The 20,557-nt window shown below is 39.3% G+C and overlaps 1 protein-coding gene across 4 annotated transcripts in view; it reads right to left on the bottom strand.

The window, feature by feature from the left end:
- Positions 1-20,557, bottom strand: part of TLL2 (tolloid like 2) — a 253,701-nt gene that overhangs the window by 182,083 nt on the left and 51,061 nt on the right. For all 4 annotated transcript variants that reach the window (XM_068124572.2, XM_068124574.2, XM_078783341.1 and 1 more), the window contains one exon: positions 391-501. In XM_068124572.2, coding sequence (XP_067980673.2) covers positions 391-501 — 111 coding nt within the window. The remainder of the gene's footprint in view (positions 1-390; positions 502-20,557) is intronic.

Genomic DNA, 20,557 nt, shown 5'->3' with positions numbered 1-20,557 from the left:
GTCCTCCCCTCTCTCTCCCCATCTTGTCTCCCACTCCCTTTATTATATGTTTTGTGTGTCCGTTTTTTTTTTGTGATTAATGTTAGCTCTTACATGAGCCTCGATCTTGTATACAAAAAAAAAAAAAAAAAAAAAAAAAAAACCCTAAATCATGTTAAAGTGCATTTTTAATGAAGATGTATGGCAGTAAAACTGACAAATAGAATGACGAGTTTTAGCTATCCAAAAATGCAAAAACATGGAAATGGCCATTTTGACCAAAAACATGGAACCTCCAGTGACTTCTGACTAATTTTGTGTTCCTGGATCTCAATGAATAAAGGCAAAATGTGAAGAAATAAAATAATAGAGATACATCAGCCATGATTATTCTCCCCCCGCCCCATTTACCTGTCTCATGTCCTGTCCTTGAGATTCGATGTTTTGTGAAGTCTACTATTCGGTCCACTTGGAAAAGCCTCAAATCTTCCTCATCCAAGGCAATGTCCCCGAGGAAGGCAACTGGAAAGAGATATAGAGCACGACAGATGAGGTATTTATTAAATTTCTACAGCATTTTGAAACACAAGTAATGGACATTGGGAGACACCGATACAGAGATGACCCTACGACAAGTTGTAATATTATTAGACCGTACTGTTGTGTTGTTTTGTGATTAAAAATAGTTTGATTGTGCTGTAATTCTGCATCTGGTAGGGTCTTCAGTTCAGTTCCCACAAACAGATAGCATTGTGGTGTGGAAAACTGCATCATCAATTGAAAAGAAGAGGTACCTTTTATCTGATCATTGTGAAGCCATTTACCTAATCATTTAATGATGAAGCCATTAAAGATGACAAAAAGTTTTTTTTTTTTTTTTTACAATACGGTGTTCATAATATGTATATTCCTTCGACATACCCCCCATTTTCAAAATAAAATACAAGAAAGGCGTCGTGCGGAGCACAATACTTGCCATATACACCCTCTTCCACACCCCCAAAAAAAGTTGCCATGGATACATCAACTTGTCCATTTCATTAAGATTAAAATTAAGGATCTTAATCAATGCTCAGGTCAATTAGATGAAAATTGATGATTTTAGAAGTTTGATCTTGAGTTGACCTTTTAACTTCAAAAATAGTTGGTTTCCCAATTCAACGTTGCACTATGCAATTGCTCTTTAATTTTCAGTTAAATAAGATGTAAATTGACGATTTTTCAGATGAAAATTGATGATTTTAGAAGTTTGACCTTGAATTGACCTTTGACCTTTTAACCTCAAAAATAGTGGGGTTCCCAATTCAGCGATGCACTATGCAATTGCTGTTTAATTTTCAAGTCAATCGGATGAAAAATGACGATTTTGGAAAGTTAACCTGAAGATGACCTTGAAACTCAAAATCAATAGCCTTTTCAGTTGTGACTACCTCCACAATTTGGTTATGTTTCATGGTGATAGTTTTAAAATTGTGACCTGTAGACATACAAACAGACAAACAAAGTCAGAATAACACACATGACCAACCAATATACTTTTTAAATGTTTGATTTTGCACGTTAAAAAATAATAATAATAATAATAATAAAATATAAAATAAAATAAAACTTTGGCTAAGCAAGCAAGAGTGATTGAGCGATCACTGTTTCAATGGTTAGACATTGAGTGTTATTGGAACAATGAATGTAGTGTATACCTGTAAATGTCATTCTTCAAAATAAAAAACTGGTGCCATTTTGGGATGGGGTACTTTATTTATTTATGTTTCAGTAGATTGCAGAGTTTCATTATTACAATCAGAATCTGCAGTGGCTCAACTGACTGATCTTCAGAATTGTTATCTCGTGGTTGCTGCTCATATTCTGACAGCATTGGGAAGGCAATGGCAAAATGGTATTTCATTATTTTAATACTTTCATTCCTCATTTCATTGCCCAATGTATTTCAATGCTCAGGAAGCTGTTTTGGCAGAAGCTCCTTTCCATGTGTATTTTGCAAGGTTATATATATATATATTATATGCAAACATGATTGAAGTCTTGTAGTGGAGCTGCCACACACACATGGACAAAGATGAACATACGTAACACAACACAAAACTGTTAGATGAGACTAACACAGCCACTGACTGTGCTTGGGGGAAGTGCTGCCACTTCCTGGGGTACACTGGGTACCAATGACACCACACCAATGGCGTAGCTGTTCTCACCACACTCAGTGGAGCATTTCCCGAGGAAGAATTTCCTCCAAATGCCAACCTATGGGAATTTTCTGTGCTCTTAACCTTTTAAATGCTGAATGCTGAAGTGACGTCTCCTTTTAAATGACGTCTCCTTTTAAATGACGACGTCTTTTAAATGACGTTTTAAATAATTTAAATGACGTCTTTAATTATTTAAATAATTGACGTTACATCTAATGACGTCTTTAAATTTAATGAATTTAATTAATTTAATTAATGAATTTAATTAATTAATTTATTAATTAAATTTATTTAATTATTTATTAATTAATATTTAACTATTAATTGAAATTAATTAATTAATTAATTAAATTAATACATTTAATTAATTTTAAAATTCATTTAATGAATTTAATAATTTAATGACGTCTTTAAAAAAATTAAATGACGTCTTTTAAATGACGTCTCCTTTTAAATGCTGAAAAATGTCCTCCAAATGCCAACCTATGGGAATTTTCTGTGCTCTTAACCTTTTAAATGCTGAATGCTGAGCAAGGAAGTGGCACGTACCATTTGAAAAAATCTTTGGTACGACTCAGCCGAGTTTTGAACCTCCAACATCCCAGACTCAGAGCAGATGCTCAAACCATTATGCCAAGCCTGGTAACATTCATAAAACACTGTTCTCAGGTAATGACACTTCCAACTGCTATCTGGCAGAAAACTAATGGCAATGATGATATCCATACATACATTTCTGATCATTATTTATAGTCAAGAGTGTATACAACATGTGATGGCTGATCTCAATGAAAAGCACAGCATCCAAGAAGGGGGAGAGATGTATGGAGAGGAAAAAGAAAAAGAAAGCAAAAACCCAAGTGTTGTGCGATGTGTAGAAACTCACTGCAGTGACCAACAAAAGATTAACTGGAACATCCAATGTCGGACAGGACATTTCCAGCACAAGCACAAGATCAAAGTGTGCACGCAAATATGGCTGATTCTTTCATATCCCATTGAGCCTCTCCAACAATTATATTCAAGCCAAACATGACCCTCTGGGACTGTGATTAATGAGATGAATATAAGTCAGAAAAATCTATGGTAATATGAGAAAACTTCCTTGTAGTACCACAGGTGGTGAAGGCCCACCTCATTGAAAAAACTGTTGTTCTTATTATTTTATTGATTTATTACATTGTTGTCCCAAAGATACATACTTTATGTTGAGGGATCCCAATTCAATTTGCCAGAGATGGCCAATTGCTGTGTGTTTTTTACTGACCAACCACAGCAAACGTTTCCTGAACAACAAATTTTCAGAACTACAAGTATATTTCTACATATAAAAACATTCTTGATTCTCGGAAGAAAAATAAAAAGAAGACATTATGTCATTTTATAGTGTATTGTCTGGAAGTAGATTTTCTGGAGAAACTTAGCGAAGAATGTGACATGATCAACTGAACTTGTGATAACAGAGAAAAAAAAAAGTCATCAGAACAAGTGTATACCGTTGAGGACATTGCGTTTTCATTCTCTGGCCACAGCACTATGACTTGGATAAGTTGTCAACATAAAACGACACCAATTGATATCCTTTGGAGCTTAGACATGGCTTGCATATGTTCTTTGGAAAAATCAAAGTAAACTAGAACGGCACTCGGTAGAGCGCATATAGAGAGAGCCAGGCAGAACAGTTTAACTTTTGTATCCCACTGATTAGGCCAGATCTGCATCCGTATCTGAACCAAAATCTCATCGCCTTATTATTGTCACTGACCCTCTCATCCACCAAGTTTTGTCATAACTTGTCCACAACTTTTGAAATATCGCTCAAAATCGCATTTTTGGCTCTATCTCCCAATTCTGAAAAATCAATCTCAATCTCTCAATTTTTGAGATATCATGCTCACAGGCAGACAGACAGACAAACAAGAAACATGTCGTGCAGAGCATGATACTTGCGAAATCCCTAAAACAAATTTGACCTTAGAAATAATTGGTGGTTTAATTAAATGACCAAATATGCAAACCCTCTTCAAATTTCAAGTCAATCGGGTGAAAATTGAGGATTTTAGAAACAGACCCAAGTTGTTGACCTTTTGACCGACTTTGACCTATCCTTTTGACCTACTATGACCTACTACTTACTATGACCCACTCTACCATTTGGTGAAGTTTCGTGAAGATCGGATTAAAATTGTGACCTGTAGGCGATTGACATACAGACAGACAAACAAAAACAATCACAGACCAGACCAACCAATATACACGCAAATCTTCGATTTCACAAGTAACAAGGAGACAGACAGAGGTGAAAATATAACCTCCATCCACATTCGGTGGTTTAGGTAACAAAATCCATCATTGCTTCGGATATGAAATCTTTCCTCTTCTCCAATGGCTTGATCTCTGATCATCAATTTGGTTTCAGACCAGGTCACTCTACTCTGGACATGCTGCTTCTGGTGTCTCAACAATGGATGGAGGTCCTCAATGCCAAACAGGAAATCAGAGCTGTCTCCCTTGACATATCAAGGGCCTTTGATACGGTCTGGCACCCAGCTCTGCTCACCAAACTCTCCTCCTATGGTATCCATGGAAATCTCCATGCATGGCTTGCGGACTTCCTCTCTGGTCGTAGTCAACGTGTGGCCCTGAATGGATTTCTCTCATCTCCCCTTCCTGTTCAGGCTGGAGTTCCCCAAGGAAGTGTGCTGGGCCCTGTGCTTTTTCTGGTCTTTATCAATGATCTCTCTGACTCTCTGGAAAATCCTCTATCTCTTTGCTGATGACTCCACTCTCTGCCGCTCCATTCCTCTTCCCTCAGATCGGCAGTCTGCAGCCTCCTCACTCTCTGAAGACCTGGACAAAATCACAGACTGGTCAAACAAGTGGAACATGTCTTTCAATCCTGACAAATCTCACTCTCTTACTATGTCTCTCCGAAAAGATCGACTGGACAACCCTCCCATCTACTTTCTCAACAATCCTCTCCAAGAAGTTCTGTCACTCAGGCTTTTGGGTCTCACTATCTGCCATGATCTTTCTTGGGAAAACCACATTTCCAAGCTGGCCTCCAAAGCCAGTCGCCGACTGGGCATCCTCCGTCGTGCGAAGTCCTTCCTCGGCACACCTGAGCTCCTCACCACATACAAGGCTTTCATCCGCAGCTCAATGGAATACTGTTCTCCCCTATGGGCTGGTGCTCCTGCCTCACACCTGGCTCGGCTTCACGCTGTTGAATCCAAAGCTTTCAAAATCATTGGAATCTCCCGCGATGAAGCTATCTCTGAGGGCCTTTCACTCACTCACCGCAGGCAGGTAGGTGGCCTTTCTGTCTTCTACCGACTCCTCTCCGGCCTTGCTCCCCCAGCTCTCTCTGTGCTCTGTCCCCCAAATATTCCTACAGGTCGCACAAGATCTGCCAGCAACCCTCTGATGGTTAAACTGCCGAAATCTCGGCTCTCTGCTCACCTTCACTCTTTCATTCCTCTTTTCTCCCGCCTGTGGAACAAACTCCCACACTCCCTTCAATCCCTGTCCTCCCTCCAGGTCTTTAAAACAGCTGTTCACCACCATCTCTTATCTTCCCCCATCCATAACCTTGATCTTTTCTACCCCCACTAATTCACCCCAGATCCACCTCGTTTGAAATTCCAACTTCTTTCCTGGAAATCCTGGCAGTGTCCATATGTTTATACCTCTCCCACCCCCCCCCCTTCACATGCCTCCCCCCCTTCACATGCCTCCCCCCCAAAGCCCTCTCCCTCCCACAGATCTCTCGATGTCTCCATGTCTCTCGGTCCCTGCTCTCAAATGTTGTGTTTGTGTCCTTCCCCCTCTCTCCCCATCTTGTCTACCGCTCCCGATGTTATTTGTTTTATGTGTCTGTTTGTCTTTCTGTGTGATTAATGTTCGCTCTTTCACGAGCCTCGATGTTGTATACAAAAAAAAAAAAAAAAAAAAAAAAAAAAAATAAGGCAAGAAAGATATCGTGGGTCATATAAATAAGCCAAGAAAGATATTGTATCACACAAAGTTGTATTATTTTGTACCCTGAGTTGGAGTTTGTAACTTAAAATATGTAGCCGTGCATAGAACACATACAAACAAAGGCAGAAGTATAGGCATAGATATATTATAGGTATAGATATATCAAAAAAGGATGAATATTTGTGATCTTGACCTTTTGACCTCTTGACCTTAAAAATCTTAAATCTCTACTTGGTGGTTAAGTTTTGTGAAGATCAGAGTAAAATTGTGATTAAGATACATTACAAGCAGACAATAACAGACCAGACCAACCCATATACTTGTGAATCTGATTTCACAAGTAGTAAGGTATAATAAACAAGTGAATCCACTTGGATTCCGCCCAGGTTGGCACATGGAAATTATGATGTAGCATAATTATCATCTCGGGTCAAGATTTGAAATTATGCCATGGTTTTTGTAAAATTGCTACTAGTATTCACATTATGTACTTTTTATGTACAAACAGGTCCTCTGGGTCATTTGGGTCCTCTGGGTCATTTGGGTCCTCTGGGTCATTTGGGTCCTCTGGGTCATTTGGGTCATTTGGGTCCTCTGGGTCATTTGGGTCCTCTGGGTCATTTGGGTCCTCTGGGTCATTTGGGTCCTCTGGGTCATTTGGGTCCTCTGGGTCATTTGGGTCATGTGGGTCATTTGGGTCATTTGGGTCATTTGGGTCCTCTGGGTCATTTGGGTCCTCTGGGTCATTTGGGTCCTCTGGGTCATTTGGGTCCTATATTCCTATCCTATAACATATATATCCTATAACCTATCCTATATATATCCTATATCATATAACATATATCCTATATATCCTATAACATAACATATAACAAATATATCCTATATTATGTACTAGCGAGCGGCCGCGTACCAGCCAAAGGGGTAGCCCATGGTTAGCCTAAATATAGATTTGATGACGTCATGTTTACACATCTGAGCGACAGAAACTGTCTACACATCTGAGCGACAGAAACGTCTACACTGTTGGAGCTTCACTTTTGGAGAGACAGAAATTCCCAGGCAAACGCTATAACGCACCAGGTTTACAACCTGTGCGTTAATAAATCTGTAGCTTATGTTAAAATAAAATGTCAGACAAAATAAGCACAGAAGGCAATGTGACCGTTCAGCATTCTTCTGCATGGACATCACATGTAGGGCACAAGCATTAAATATATCATTCAGAATTGATAATGATATTATGGAAGGACAGTTCCAGCCTTCATTCCAAGTGATTTTTGGCACGAGGGATGTGCAGAACACCTGATTGCAAGTTTCCACGCTACGCAATTACCTCGTGCAGTAATCATTCAGCACGTGCAACTCATGCACCCTCAGGGCTTAGAAGTGACACGAGGCATTATGAGCAAATCCGAAAATCTTTCCGTGACAACAGCATGTGGATCCTCCAAAAAACACACCGATTACATTCTCTCAGAAAATGAAAGGAATCAAATAATTGGACACCACATGATCCTTTTACGCAATCGGTTTCAAACTACCCAGGGCACCGCAAACACACTCACTGGACCCCGATGTAGCGATTGCTGCCAGAGGAGGACAGGTGTTGAGATTCTTACTTCCACGTTGAATCCCGATGTAAAAACATTCCCCAATGTACGTGATTACGTGATTAGGTCACAATGAAATGGACATGTGATTGATTATTCAGCATTTACGTGTATCTGTCAGAGGTTTGCACCTCATCTATATCCCATGAAGTTAAATAAATAAATAAATAAATCGCATCAATAACAATCCCGTGTTCAGGGTTTTTTTAATAGCAGAGTATATATCAAAATATCTATCTTGACCAATTTCTGGATTGACATTACGTATAGAGTATAGTTGTTTAGTTAAAGACAAATTCCACAGCAAGGGAGCTTGAGTTGAAAGGAAAAATGAATGCCTCAGCAACGAATATGCACGGTCCCAGGAAAACACAAAGGATGAATGAACAAAGTGAAGAACTGCTGATCATATTAGAGAAGACCAAAGAGCCATGTATTTTGTACAAAAAGCATTACTTGGTATGCCTGGCGTCTACAAAGTGCCGCAAGTGCAGTGGTTGCCGAATAATTCATAAACGCCAGAAAAGATGAATTTCGATCAAATCAACGATCACAATTAATCATAAAACGAGAAGATAAATCGAGCAATGGGCAATTCCATTCACCACCAGCCTGCAACAGAAATCTTATCAAATAATAAAAAAACAGTATGAACCAAATAATTAATTCAAAATGTTAACCTGATCATTAAAAAATAATCAGATGGTGACTTATATTGCAGTTACACCTCTGAGAGGAAGTAATACATCACACCTTAAAAGTGTCGTTAACAATTGGGAAATCACTTTTGTCTGAGCATCGAATCCTAAATCCTCATAGGCAATCTCTGTGGTGAGCAGCCACTTGGCACCATTAATTGATAGCTTTTGCTTAGCTTATTTCCTTGTGTACAAGTTCTAACAGAACTTGGTGCTAAAACAGAGAAATCTGGCAAAGTTGTGAACAACAAGGTGTAACATTTGCAAAGGTGACGGAAACTAACGAAAATCAATAAGTACTAATTATATACAAGTTATTAGTAAGATAGAAAAGAGAAAGCAACAATAGTTTCAGAATTATATATACCTGAAACAAACCATTTTACCAGGTTAATCTATAATATAAAACCGAGTTTGCTTGCTTGCTTCATGCTACTCAGCAAGAGGAGAGTACATCTAATAAGCAAGACTACAGAGTGAGTACGTCTATTAAGTACATACTATTATAACGTAAACTGTTGCGTTCCCGGGGTAAACACCACTGGGGAAGGATAGCCGAACAAGCTTAACACGCCGAGGCATTCAGTCAATGATGGCGGACCTTCTTTATATGCGCTGGGGACTTGGGGAGAGCAGCACAGCTCTTACCTGTACTGACTCCACCAAACGTCTTCGACCCTGTTAATCAATTCAAACTGACACGGAATTAAAATGTACAAATACCGGCTTTATTGAAAGGAATGCCGGTAACAAAATAATGCACGGTAAACTAAAATTTCTATTCTCAAGGCTCTGATGTCATCCGACGATCCCCTTGCATGCTCCTATCAGCGGGTCCCTCTCATCGCTCGACAATACCAGACCAATCACTGCTCTTCGGGGCATGGCGTCACGGACCTGCCTGCTTGATGTTGTGATGTGGCAGGTGGCGGCACCAGTGTTATTGTTCAATGTCCTGTTATTTTATTTAATGTTTATTTTAGGTGTAGCGTGCATGGCTGGTGTGGTGTGTGTCATAAGGAACAAGGGGAAAAGTACAGAGGCGATTTACATACAGGGGATTACCCTTAATCCCTAATGCTCAACATAACCCCACCCCTCGTCATGGGCACAAAGCTACACTCTTACGCGACATCCGGTCTAACGGATTCCCTACTTATGGTACATGGGGGTTCTTCTTCTTCACGACAGTCAGAGCACACTACCTTTTCAAATCTACCTGGACTACTATATTCCATTGCCAACCCCCCATAAATGTAACAATACTATTAGAAGGTGAGAACATATTTTAGAACGCGAGTATGTCAAGTAAGTGCATACTATTACAACGTGCTCATCACTGTGAAGACACTCTTACCACATACACGTGGCGAACCACTTTAGGCTCCAAAATTACAGCTGTTTCAAATTTCGTCAGTTATTTAGCTTCAGCAACATTGTACACTACTCCATTTCAAACGTGCATTATCTACCCATCACATTCACATTCTATTCAATTTGACGTAATCATCACAGGAAATTAGTGTAATATAATACAGTTGAATCTCAAAAGAAATTCACCACCCGATGTTGACCTACACCAAATTTATTATACGCTGGATGGATTTCTTATTTCGAATTTTGCAAACCCCTGATAAGTATACCATCAAAGCTAAAAAAATAAGAATCAAAACAATTAACTGGATTCTTAGTACAAACACAGATTATATTCCAGATTGGACAAAAGGAAGCAAACGTCTTTAAAACAGCGTCTTTTTTCATTGGGTGTATGGCAAATGCCAAGCAGTGATGGATTCCAAGTAAGTTCATGAGCAGAGGTCTCAGCACGATCTCAGAGTTCCAATTGACTTTCATAGGGAATGTTGTTCCATAGTTCCTACAATCCAAATCCTCACAATCCATTCATAAGAATTAGCTGAGCAAAGTCATTCTTACAAATACAACTAAAGTGAAGTCGATGGCATGCCATCACAAATCCCCATGCTTCCCACCAAAAACATTTTGAAAGAGGACAAAAAGTTATATCAGGAATAACCAAATGTAAAATTTTGATTAAAAAAAAAAAAATTCCGTCTTGACCTCTGTGACCGCAACTCCCCAACCCGAGGGGCATGAACCCAAGGTCAAATGCAAGAATATTGTTACATATTTAATGTCCCCCAATATTGATTGAAAATACAAAGTTTCATTAAAACATGTTTAAACATAGAGGCAATACCCCTGGTGCTCACCTGGAAGAATAAACAGTATACTGCACTGACAAAGTATTTTAAACCAATTTCAATGGTTGCTAGAAGACAGGGCAGCATGTAGAACTAAAACGGCACTCGGTAGAGAGCATACCTTCGCCTGATTGGTCATATCACTCATATTTTGAAGCCATATCACTTAAAAATTTAAATAATTCTCATATCCAAATCCATATTCAGATCTTCACCGAAATTGAATCGATTCTTCCTCGTCACACACACAATATGTCCAGGTTTCGTCCAAATCCATCCATAACTTTTTGAGATATCCTGCTTTGTAACAATTTTGGCCCCATCTCCCAATGGTGAAGAATCACTTTAAAAATTAAATAATTCTCATATCCGAATCCATATTCAGATATTCACCAAAATCTAATCTCTTCGTCCTTGTTAGACATCCAACCGGTCCACCAGGTTTCGGCCAAATCCGTCCATAACTTTTTAAGATATCCTGCTACGTATCGTTTTTGGCCCTATCTCCAAATGGTGAAGAATCACTTTTAAAATTATAGTAGCCGGATCCGAATCCGGATCTTGACCAAGATCTAATCATTTCGTCCTTGGGACAAACGCTACAACTCTGCCAAATTTCGTCCGAATCCGTCCACAACTTTTGGAGATATTTTGTTCACAAGCAGACAGACAGACAAAGAGACAGGGGTGAAAACATAACCTCCATTCACCTTTGGTGGCGGAGGTAATTATACTAACACAATCACAAGACTTTAAACAAACAAAAACAAAAAAATACCTATTTTGGGGGGCAAAGAGGCAGATTTTTTTTAATGCAGTGAACAAACTTTGGTACAGCATGGGTGATGAAGGTTGTGGTCAAGTTTCATCAAAATAGTGTGTGTAGTTTCAGAGGAAAAAGCAAATTCCTATTTTGGGGGGTCAAACCTGGATCCACTTTGACCCCGGTAAACCCCGACTTTTTTAATGCCGTGAACAAACTTTAGTCACAACACAACAATTATTTGTGGCAAATTTATTCGCAATCCCATCAGCGGTTTTGGAGAATAAGTTTCAAATGTTTACGGACGGACTGACGGACGGACGGACGATGCGCCATCACATAAGCTCCCCTGAACTTTGTTCCAGATGAGCCAAAAAATGTGCTCGTAATTGCATTTTTCATTCAGTATTTGACATCTTGACCCTGCTCCAGGGGCGGCGCCAAAAATGATACTGCTCTTGCATCTTCATGTCACGTATTGATCAGAACCACTACGTTTGGTTAAAAAAATGGGGATAATTACGCATGAATGTCGAGTTCTTCAATCTAGCAAAGAATATGATTGTATGCACAAATGATAAACTCTTCACTCCATTATCATAAATAATCAGAGATAACTCAGCTCTACTGTAAGTTTCTGTGCAGAAATAAGTGGACGTTAAAACACAAAGGCCACAAATATACATAGCCAACAGAGAATGACATTGGAAGCTCCGTTTTGTTATGATCTTCCTTCTTAAGAACAAACCTGACAGCCAGTGTGGCTCGGAGTCAGCGCGATGCTAAAATAAATGGGTCAAAAGGCTCACAGTTCCTCCGGTAAAAGAGAACAACTTTCTTATTCCTGGGGGTTCCATGACCCCAGCACAATAGACGCAGACTTGCTGTCTTCAAAGAGTCGTGAGGGACGTGAAGCTGTGTGCAAGAAACAGCCTCGCCCAGGCTAGCATGGCCCAAGCAGCACACTCTACCTCGCCTGGTTTTAGGCTGCTGCACATATACGAGTATCTTCCCCAGCCAAAGTTTCTTATACTGCAATTCCAGCTTTGGCTCCGATGACCGCAGTCTCCACCATAGCCCCGGCACACGCCAACTACTTTTCCACGTTGTTGCATTGGGGTTTAGAGTCTTCCCTGCCAAGTGCCCAGCCTAGCAGGGAAAAATCTGGTCCATCCAGCACCAATCAAAAGGTCCAGCCTGGGCACAAGGCCATTGTTCCTTGTTGCTCAATCCACAGAACTTTCCAGGTAATTACGGAATATTTTCCTACACCTATCTTGTGATAACATCAAAGGAATGACCAGGGTTACTACACAGAAGACAAGGGCCTCTTCTCTTAAGGACAGGTAAACAAGTCTCAGCCAAGTTCTCTTGTAAACATGTTTGTACAGCTTGTTCAAAACAATAAATGTGTGTTTAGCATTTTACTTGTGATTGATTACCTTGTAGTAAACGCATGTAGTAAACGCAAGATCCAGAGTAAAGAGAAAGAAAGTCAAGATACTCTTAACAGTCTTTTTCTTTTTCTACAAGAGTGAGGATCATGCAAGAGCAAATAAATCGATTAAAAAACAAAAGGCCCATATTTAATGTTAATCAAGTTAAAACCTCCAAATATCTAACATTTGGAGAGGTAATTGTTCAATATTATGTCATCTTACTATAATTCACCAAATGTCCGTCTGTCCGTTCGAAGGTACCGCAAAAACGGCTCAACCGATCGCAACGATATTTTGGGTGGGTATTCCTGGGACCACTGGGAGTAAAATAGGCTAGATTGTTTTTCCCATTTTTCCAAGTTTTCCAATTTTCCAGTTTTTCCAAACATGATGGAATAATATTTACCGATATGAACAGTGATGTGGCTTTTGTTGAAATTCTACGTACCAGGAGAGAGTAGATCGACTCCTGACGAACTCTTCCTATGTAACGTGTGGCTCCGAAATAACACGGCAGCGTGTGCAAAGCGACTGAGAAACATGCGTAGCATCCGCTTCCGTTTTGCAGAATTAAATCTTTTTTTTAAAATGGGCGACATGTACTGTTTAGATTTTGATGATTTGAATGTGATATGATTCAACGGATGTTTATATTAATCGTTTAAAATAAATAAAAAAGCCTTCTGATATTTTGCCTTTTCATTTGGGCTTCCCAATTGAAGCCCCACCCTTAGGGTGGGTACCGTTGCTAGCAAAGGATAATTTGAACAACACATGCAACATACAAGTAAAAAGTACAATTATATTGTTGTGTAACAAGATAAGCTATTGAACCCCATATTTACCTCTGCTACCATAGGTGGACAGTGGTTATGTTTTCACCTTTTCTGTCTGTGAGCAGGATAACACAAAAAGTTATGGATGGATTACGACAAAATTTGGTGGACAGGTTGGGTCTTTGACAAGGACAAATCGATTGGATTTTGGTGAATATTTAGATTTTTTTGGTTTTAAAACTTATTCTTTGCCATTGAGAGTTTGGTCAAAAACGATATTTCAAAAGATTGTGGATGGATTATGACAAAACTAGGTGGATGAGTTGGTTAAGTGACAAGAACAAGTCGATTCTATTTTGGTTCATGTCCGAATCCAGATCCAGAACGATCAGTGGGATACAAAACAAACTGTTCAGCTTGGCGGATGTACGCGCTCTACCGAGTGCCGTTGTAATTTATTAGATGACATTCCCAATGCTTTGCAACATGCCGGGACATAGTTACAAAAAAAAAAAACACACAAGGACATTCGTCGAAGAAATCAAAGCCTCTGACTTAGCTTTAAAAATTGAGAATGGAAACATCAAAGACTTGTCCACCATGATGAGGTGAAGTGCTGACACTATTACAGTACATCATTATGTGCCGCAAAATATTCTCTGATCTTCAATCAAAAAAAAATGATCACTTCAAAATATCATCGATATGAAGCAAAAGTTATGCATTATATAAATTGCTATGAGATACAAAGTGAAATTTACTTCGACATTTTTGATTTGATATTAAATAAAGGGGAAGCAATTACACATGGGAACGAAATTTCTCAGCAAAGCGGCCATTGTCTGGGGGAAGCATTTTGGATCTTTTCCTAATTGTGTAACAGAGTGTTTTGTAAATCTCAGTCCCTTTCATTTCTGGCTCAATTCCCAGAAAAGGTCACAGTGTTCATTCCCATGAAGCAGTACATTCTGTATTGAGTGGTCGTGTGCGGTTTTTTTTGCATTAAATGTTATGTAATACGAGGCCTGTGAGCTCCACTTCAAAATGATCACGATCAAAAGATATTTAGTATCATAGTGGTTAAAAAATATAAAATGTCATACAAGGCCAAAGCTAAATTCAATGTGAAAATTGCAGGATCCACATAAGGTGCCGAGATAAACCGGATACTTAAACATGTCGCCACCATCAGTTGGGCTCAATTTCAGGTTAATATATGTGAAAGAGGAAGCCTTTGTGGATTTACTTAAAGTAAGCAATTATAAATTGCTTACTTTAAGTAAATCAGTCATTTTCAGCAGAAATTCTGCCTTGGAGACATTCAACCATTATTTCTCAGAAGGTAACGTTCATCGTACCATGGCTAATCAGCCAAACATGTTGCCAAGTTTCTGATTCAGGGTTTCTTCTCATACAGCACGAAATGCTGTCATGACAACAGTGGAGCTCTATGCTGGTGACAAAATGTCTGCTCGATGTACACATTACATAAACTTGAAAGAAGGTAAAAAGGTAATTCCTCTCAATGCAATAAATTTACAAAATGTACACTTGGAAAGATATTCACAGAACAGTACCATTAGTGTAGCAGCATAGCAAACCTGTTGTGCATTTTGTGATACAAGCACCAAATTTGGCACAAATGTACATTAATATGTTGCGAACATTTTCAGATATTGGGCCACTTGAAATTCCGTAATTTTTTTATTCAATTTTTTTCAAATTTCGTAATTTCAAATTTTTCGGGTGACACCGTCACAATTTCGGTCTTCGAGGCCGGCCGATATAGTGGGGCGGCTTAGCCCAAATATTCAAAAGAATTGTGTATTTTGTGATACAAGCACCAAATTTGGCACAAATGTACATTAATATGTTGCGAACATTGTGTGGTCAGCAATGAAGACGAGAGTCTGAATTACATGTATGCAAAAGACCTTGTGAACCAGTGAAGCAAATACACGGGTAAGCATGAATTAAATCTAGGGCATGATATAATTTCCATGATGTTTACCTCTACACTCAATGGTGGAAGGAGGTAATGTTTTGATCCCAGCTTGTCTGTATGTCTGTTTGTCTGTTAGTCCACAAAATTCCAGACAAAGCTTGTAGTAGTGGTAGTTGTAGTGGTAGTGGTGATAACAGAAATTGTTATATAGAACTGAACTTATATTATTATTATATGCAGAAAATAACTTCATTTCTATATGCCCTGCAGTGGACAGGTTAATTGGTTTATGCACTGAAGGGGTCACCCTGGTGTGCACTGCTGTGTTCTGCCTCACTGAGTTGTTCAGGTATGATGTACTCAGCACAAGCTTCCGGTCGGCCCGGAGGTGGGGGTGCGGGGCCTGTCACGGAACGTCAAAACAAACGGCCTGCCGGGGCCGCCCAAAAGTCGGGCGTGAGGGGCGCGTCCACTAATGGAACGCCTCTCGCTTCCCAGATCGAGGGCCACGTGGTCAGGAGAACCTCGTCCCTTCCGGTCACACTTTGCCTATCGGCCGGCCTCGAAGACCGAAATTGTGACGGTGTCACCCGAAAAATTTGAAATTACGAAATTTGAAAAAAAAAATTACGGAATTTCAAGTGGCCCAATATCTGAAAATGTTCGCAACATATTAATGTACATTTGTGCCAAATTTGTTGCTTGTATCACAAAATGCACAATTCTTTTGAATATTTGGGCTAAGCCGCCCCACTACATAGAGTGCAACTTAAATGGCGTTAGTGTGCTATGGCTGAGAGAAGGAAATAAACAGAGACAGAGACAGATGGATGAAGAATATATACAATACATGGTATCTGTATGTATGTATGTACTGTATGTATGTATGTACTGTATGTGTATATATATATATATATATATATATATATATATATATATATATATATATATATATATATATATATATATATATATATATATATATATATATATATCATTTTATATATATATATATATATATATATATATATATATATATATATATATATATATATATATACATACATATATACAGTCACGTGAAAAAGTAAGTACACCCCATGTAAAGTTTTGACTTTTTCAACATAATTCAACATACAGCTATTTGACCTTCATTTCAACAATATTCATAGATAAAGGTGATATAACATAACAAATATCATGAAACATTTACATTTTGTAGTCCATTGTATAATTTAAATAAACATAAATGCAAATTTCGCATGTGGAAAAAGTAAGTACACCCTTGGCTCTAATAGGTGGTATTGCCCCCTTTGGCAGAAACAACCTCAAGTAGGCATTTCTTATAACTGTCTACCAGTCTCTGACATCGACTGGGAGAAATTTTTGCCCACTCCTCCATGCAGAATTCTTTCAGCTGTGCGATGTTTGAGGGGTTTCTTTCTTGCATGCACAGCTCGTTTCAAATCCCCCCCACAACATCTCGATGGGATTTAGATCCGGGCTTTGACTTGGCCATTCCAGAACCCTCCATTTCTTTCTTTTCAGCCATTCCTTGGTGGATTTACTGGTATGTTTAGGGTCATTGTCATGTTGCAAGGTCCACCTTCGGTTGAGCTTCAACTTCCTGACAGATGGCCTCACATTATCCTCAAGCACCCTCTGGTACAATGAAGAATTCATAGTGGATTCTATGATGGTGAGCTGCCTAGGCCCTGATGTAGCAAAGCTGCCCCAAACCATAGTATTTCCACCACCATGCTTCACAGTTGGTATCAGGTTCTTGTGGTCAAATGCTGTCTTTGGTTTTTGCCAAACATGTCTTCTGGTACTGTGGCCAAATAGCTCTACCTTTGACTCATTTGTCCAGAGCACATTGTTCCAGAAGTGCTGGTCTTTGCCTAGGTGTTCATTGGCAAACTTTAGTCTTGCCCTGATGTTCTTTCTGGACAGCAAAGGTTTCCTCCTGGCACACCTCCCGTGTAGATCAAATTTGTGCAGCCTCTTTCTAATGGTAGACTCGTGCACTTTGACATCAACAGTGGCAAGAGCTACCTGCAAGTCCCGTGATGACATTCTGGGGTTCTTGGAGACTTCTTTCAGCATCTTGCAGTCTGCTCTCGGGCTGCACTTGCTGGGGCGGCCTGGCCTGAACAAGTTGGCAGTTGTTTGGAATCTTCTCCACTTGTAGATGATCTTCCGGACAGTCGAATGATTGATTTCAAATTGTTTGGAGATCTTTTTTAATCCCTTCCCAGACTCGTAGGCATCTACAACCTTCTTTCTGAAGGCCGCAGAGAGCTCTTTTGATCTAGGCATGGTGACGCCGCACACTTCAACAACAAAGAGCAAACCAAACTAAATGTCTGAGGTTTAAATTAGACAGGTTCCTCCAAGATCCTCTCTAACGATGTTCTAATCATTTGCACCTGAGCTGGTGCACCTGATTCTAATTTTATGTATTTGTAGTGATAAATGTCGGGGTGTACTTACTTTTTCCACATGTGAAATTTGCATTTATGTTTATTTAAATTATACAATGGACTACAAAATGTAAATGTTTCATGATATTTGTTATATTATATCACCTTTATCTATCAATATTGTTGAAATGAGGATCAAATAGCTGTATGTTGAAATATGTTGAAAAAGTCAAAACTTTACATGGGGTGTACTTACTTTTTAATGTGACTGTGTATGTATATATATGTATATATATGTATATATAAGTATGTACTGCACACATATATAGAGAGAGATTCTCCGCCTTCTTAGGATCATTATTTTAAAAGAGGTGCAACATTGCACTCCCACATTTTGGCTTATCTACAAAATGGTTTTAAAAAAGCAATCCTGGACTGGATCTACAAATTCTTAACCTGCTCTGCCCCTTCTCTGTTGCTGGACCCAATTGATCCCTGGGTCACTTCTAATCCTCATAATCAATATATACTCTTCCCCACCTGCCTTTCTCAATTTTTCATGAACCTGTCCATTCCACTCGATAAACGCACCCTATGCAGTCTACCTTATTAGTCTTACTATCGCTATCAACACAGATTCCTCTTTATCAATTCCCCCATTAACATCACACCCTTCTCAACACAATACATTATAGTCTTGTTCAGATTTTACATTTCCTGTTATAAAAATAAATCTTGGCAGCACCAATCCCAAATGGGATGACACCCCAATCCAAGGGGCAGCCAGCTTTTCTAGTCCTATCCTTCAATTTCTCTCCTCATTAAACCATGTCCCACTTACTGCAACATTATATTACTCCTCACAATCTACTTTTGCTTCAACCCCCTCCATCTTATTTAAACTCATTGGTAAAGAATGTCTCTTAACTTTTCTATTCCTGAAAATTGTTTTTTCCTACATATGCTTCCTAAACATGTTATCAGTTGCAGTTCCTGCCTTTTTAGCTCCTGTAATCTCTGCTCACATTAAAAGCTCGAATTATCTCCTATATTTCCTTTGCAAATCTTGCTGACACTTTTTGGTTTACCATACAACAACAACAACAACATGCATTTTAAGGCCATTTTCCCTGCTAGAGCGGGGGTCCCCATGACAATCTTCTCCATTTTGCCCTATTTTCTGCATCTCTCCTTGTTAACCCCCTTGCCCGCATTTCTTCTTCCACCATCTTTAGCCAAGTCTTTCTCGCTCTTCCCCGTCCTCTACTTCCTTCCGCATTCATTTCCATCACTCTTCTCAACCAGTCACTTTCATCCTTCCTCAACACATGACCAAACCATCTCAACCTGTTCCTCTTCACAGCATCAATCACACGCTCTATTCCCATCATCTTTCGCAATTCATCATTTGTCTTCCTCTCTCTCAACGATACCCCACCCATCCACATTTCCACTCTTTCCATGGGGGCGGGGGGAGGATACATGGCACCGCCCGGCTGGGTGAACTTTTCCCAGCAGTGGTTTTAGGTCGTGGTGACGTTTCATGACATTGTAAAGCTACGGAGTTATTGGTCTCATGCTGGTTACCTTTTGCATGTGCGTCGGTGGCAGAACTGCCTGACCCAACATCCCAATATACACTTCATAGCACCGTTTGGTGGCCTCAAAACGGACATCAAGGCCAACGTGTGGTAGCTTAAAACCCTGCCCAGATGCTAAAGTACCGACACCCAAAATATGAGGCCTCTACGTGCCACAGTTCGGACATGAAATAATAGCGCACAAACACTTGAAAATATTTACAAGATAGGACAGGTGACTCGATAATCAAGGTTTACTAATTAGCAAAAATAGGTCAAAGATCACAGCAGACCATAAATAGATCAGGGTAACATGGTTTGCATAAAGGCTTTGTAAACAACATCCCCATGGTGAATCACCAATATGTGAAGCAATATGTGAACACATAAACCTTTGACAAATTAAGAAATGAAGACACCAGACCAACCTGTCTGGATTGGTTAAAATATAAATACTTGGCAGGCCAGAAACCTTATATTCACTCCCAATTTTGATATTTAACACCTTGTGCAATCTAAAAAAGCAGCAAACTAATGTCTGTGAAAAAATATATATGTCGAGACTGTGGCAAGGCATAAATTTTACCAATTGTTGTCTAGATTGGTTAAAATAGAGGCATGGCAAGCCAAAAAAAACCTGAATTTCATGACTGATGTTGACCTTTCACTTCTACAATTCCAAAAAACCTCGAATCCAAAATTCTTCTCTGCATCCCTATAGGGGCTGTCTGAAAGCACCTTTGTGCCAATTTTCATCTCCATCGACGCAAATACAAGAGATCGAATGTCAAGGAAAAATGCGCAGTTTTATTTATTTATTTTAACCATAAAATTGGAACCTGGGCCCAAATCAAAAAAACGAAGTGTATTGACTTGTAAATGAAGGAATGGTGTGTGAATGTAATTTGTTGGAAAGAAAGAAAAAGAAGAAGAA

This window comes from Myxine glutinosa, chromosome 8 (assembly GCF_964187855.1).
Source record: "Myxine glutinosa chromosome 8, kmMyxGlut1.1, whole genome shotgun sequence".
Taxonomy (NCBI): domain Eukaryota; kingdom Metazoa; phylum Chordata; class Myxini; order Myxiniformes; family Myxinidae; genus Myxine; species Myxine glutinosa.
The sequence above is the reverse complement of the archived record's forward strand: the minus strand, read 5'-3'. Positions and strand labels throughout refer to the sequence as shown.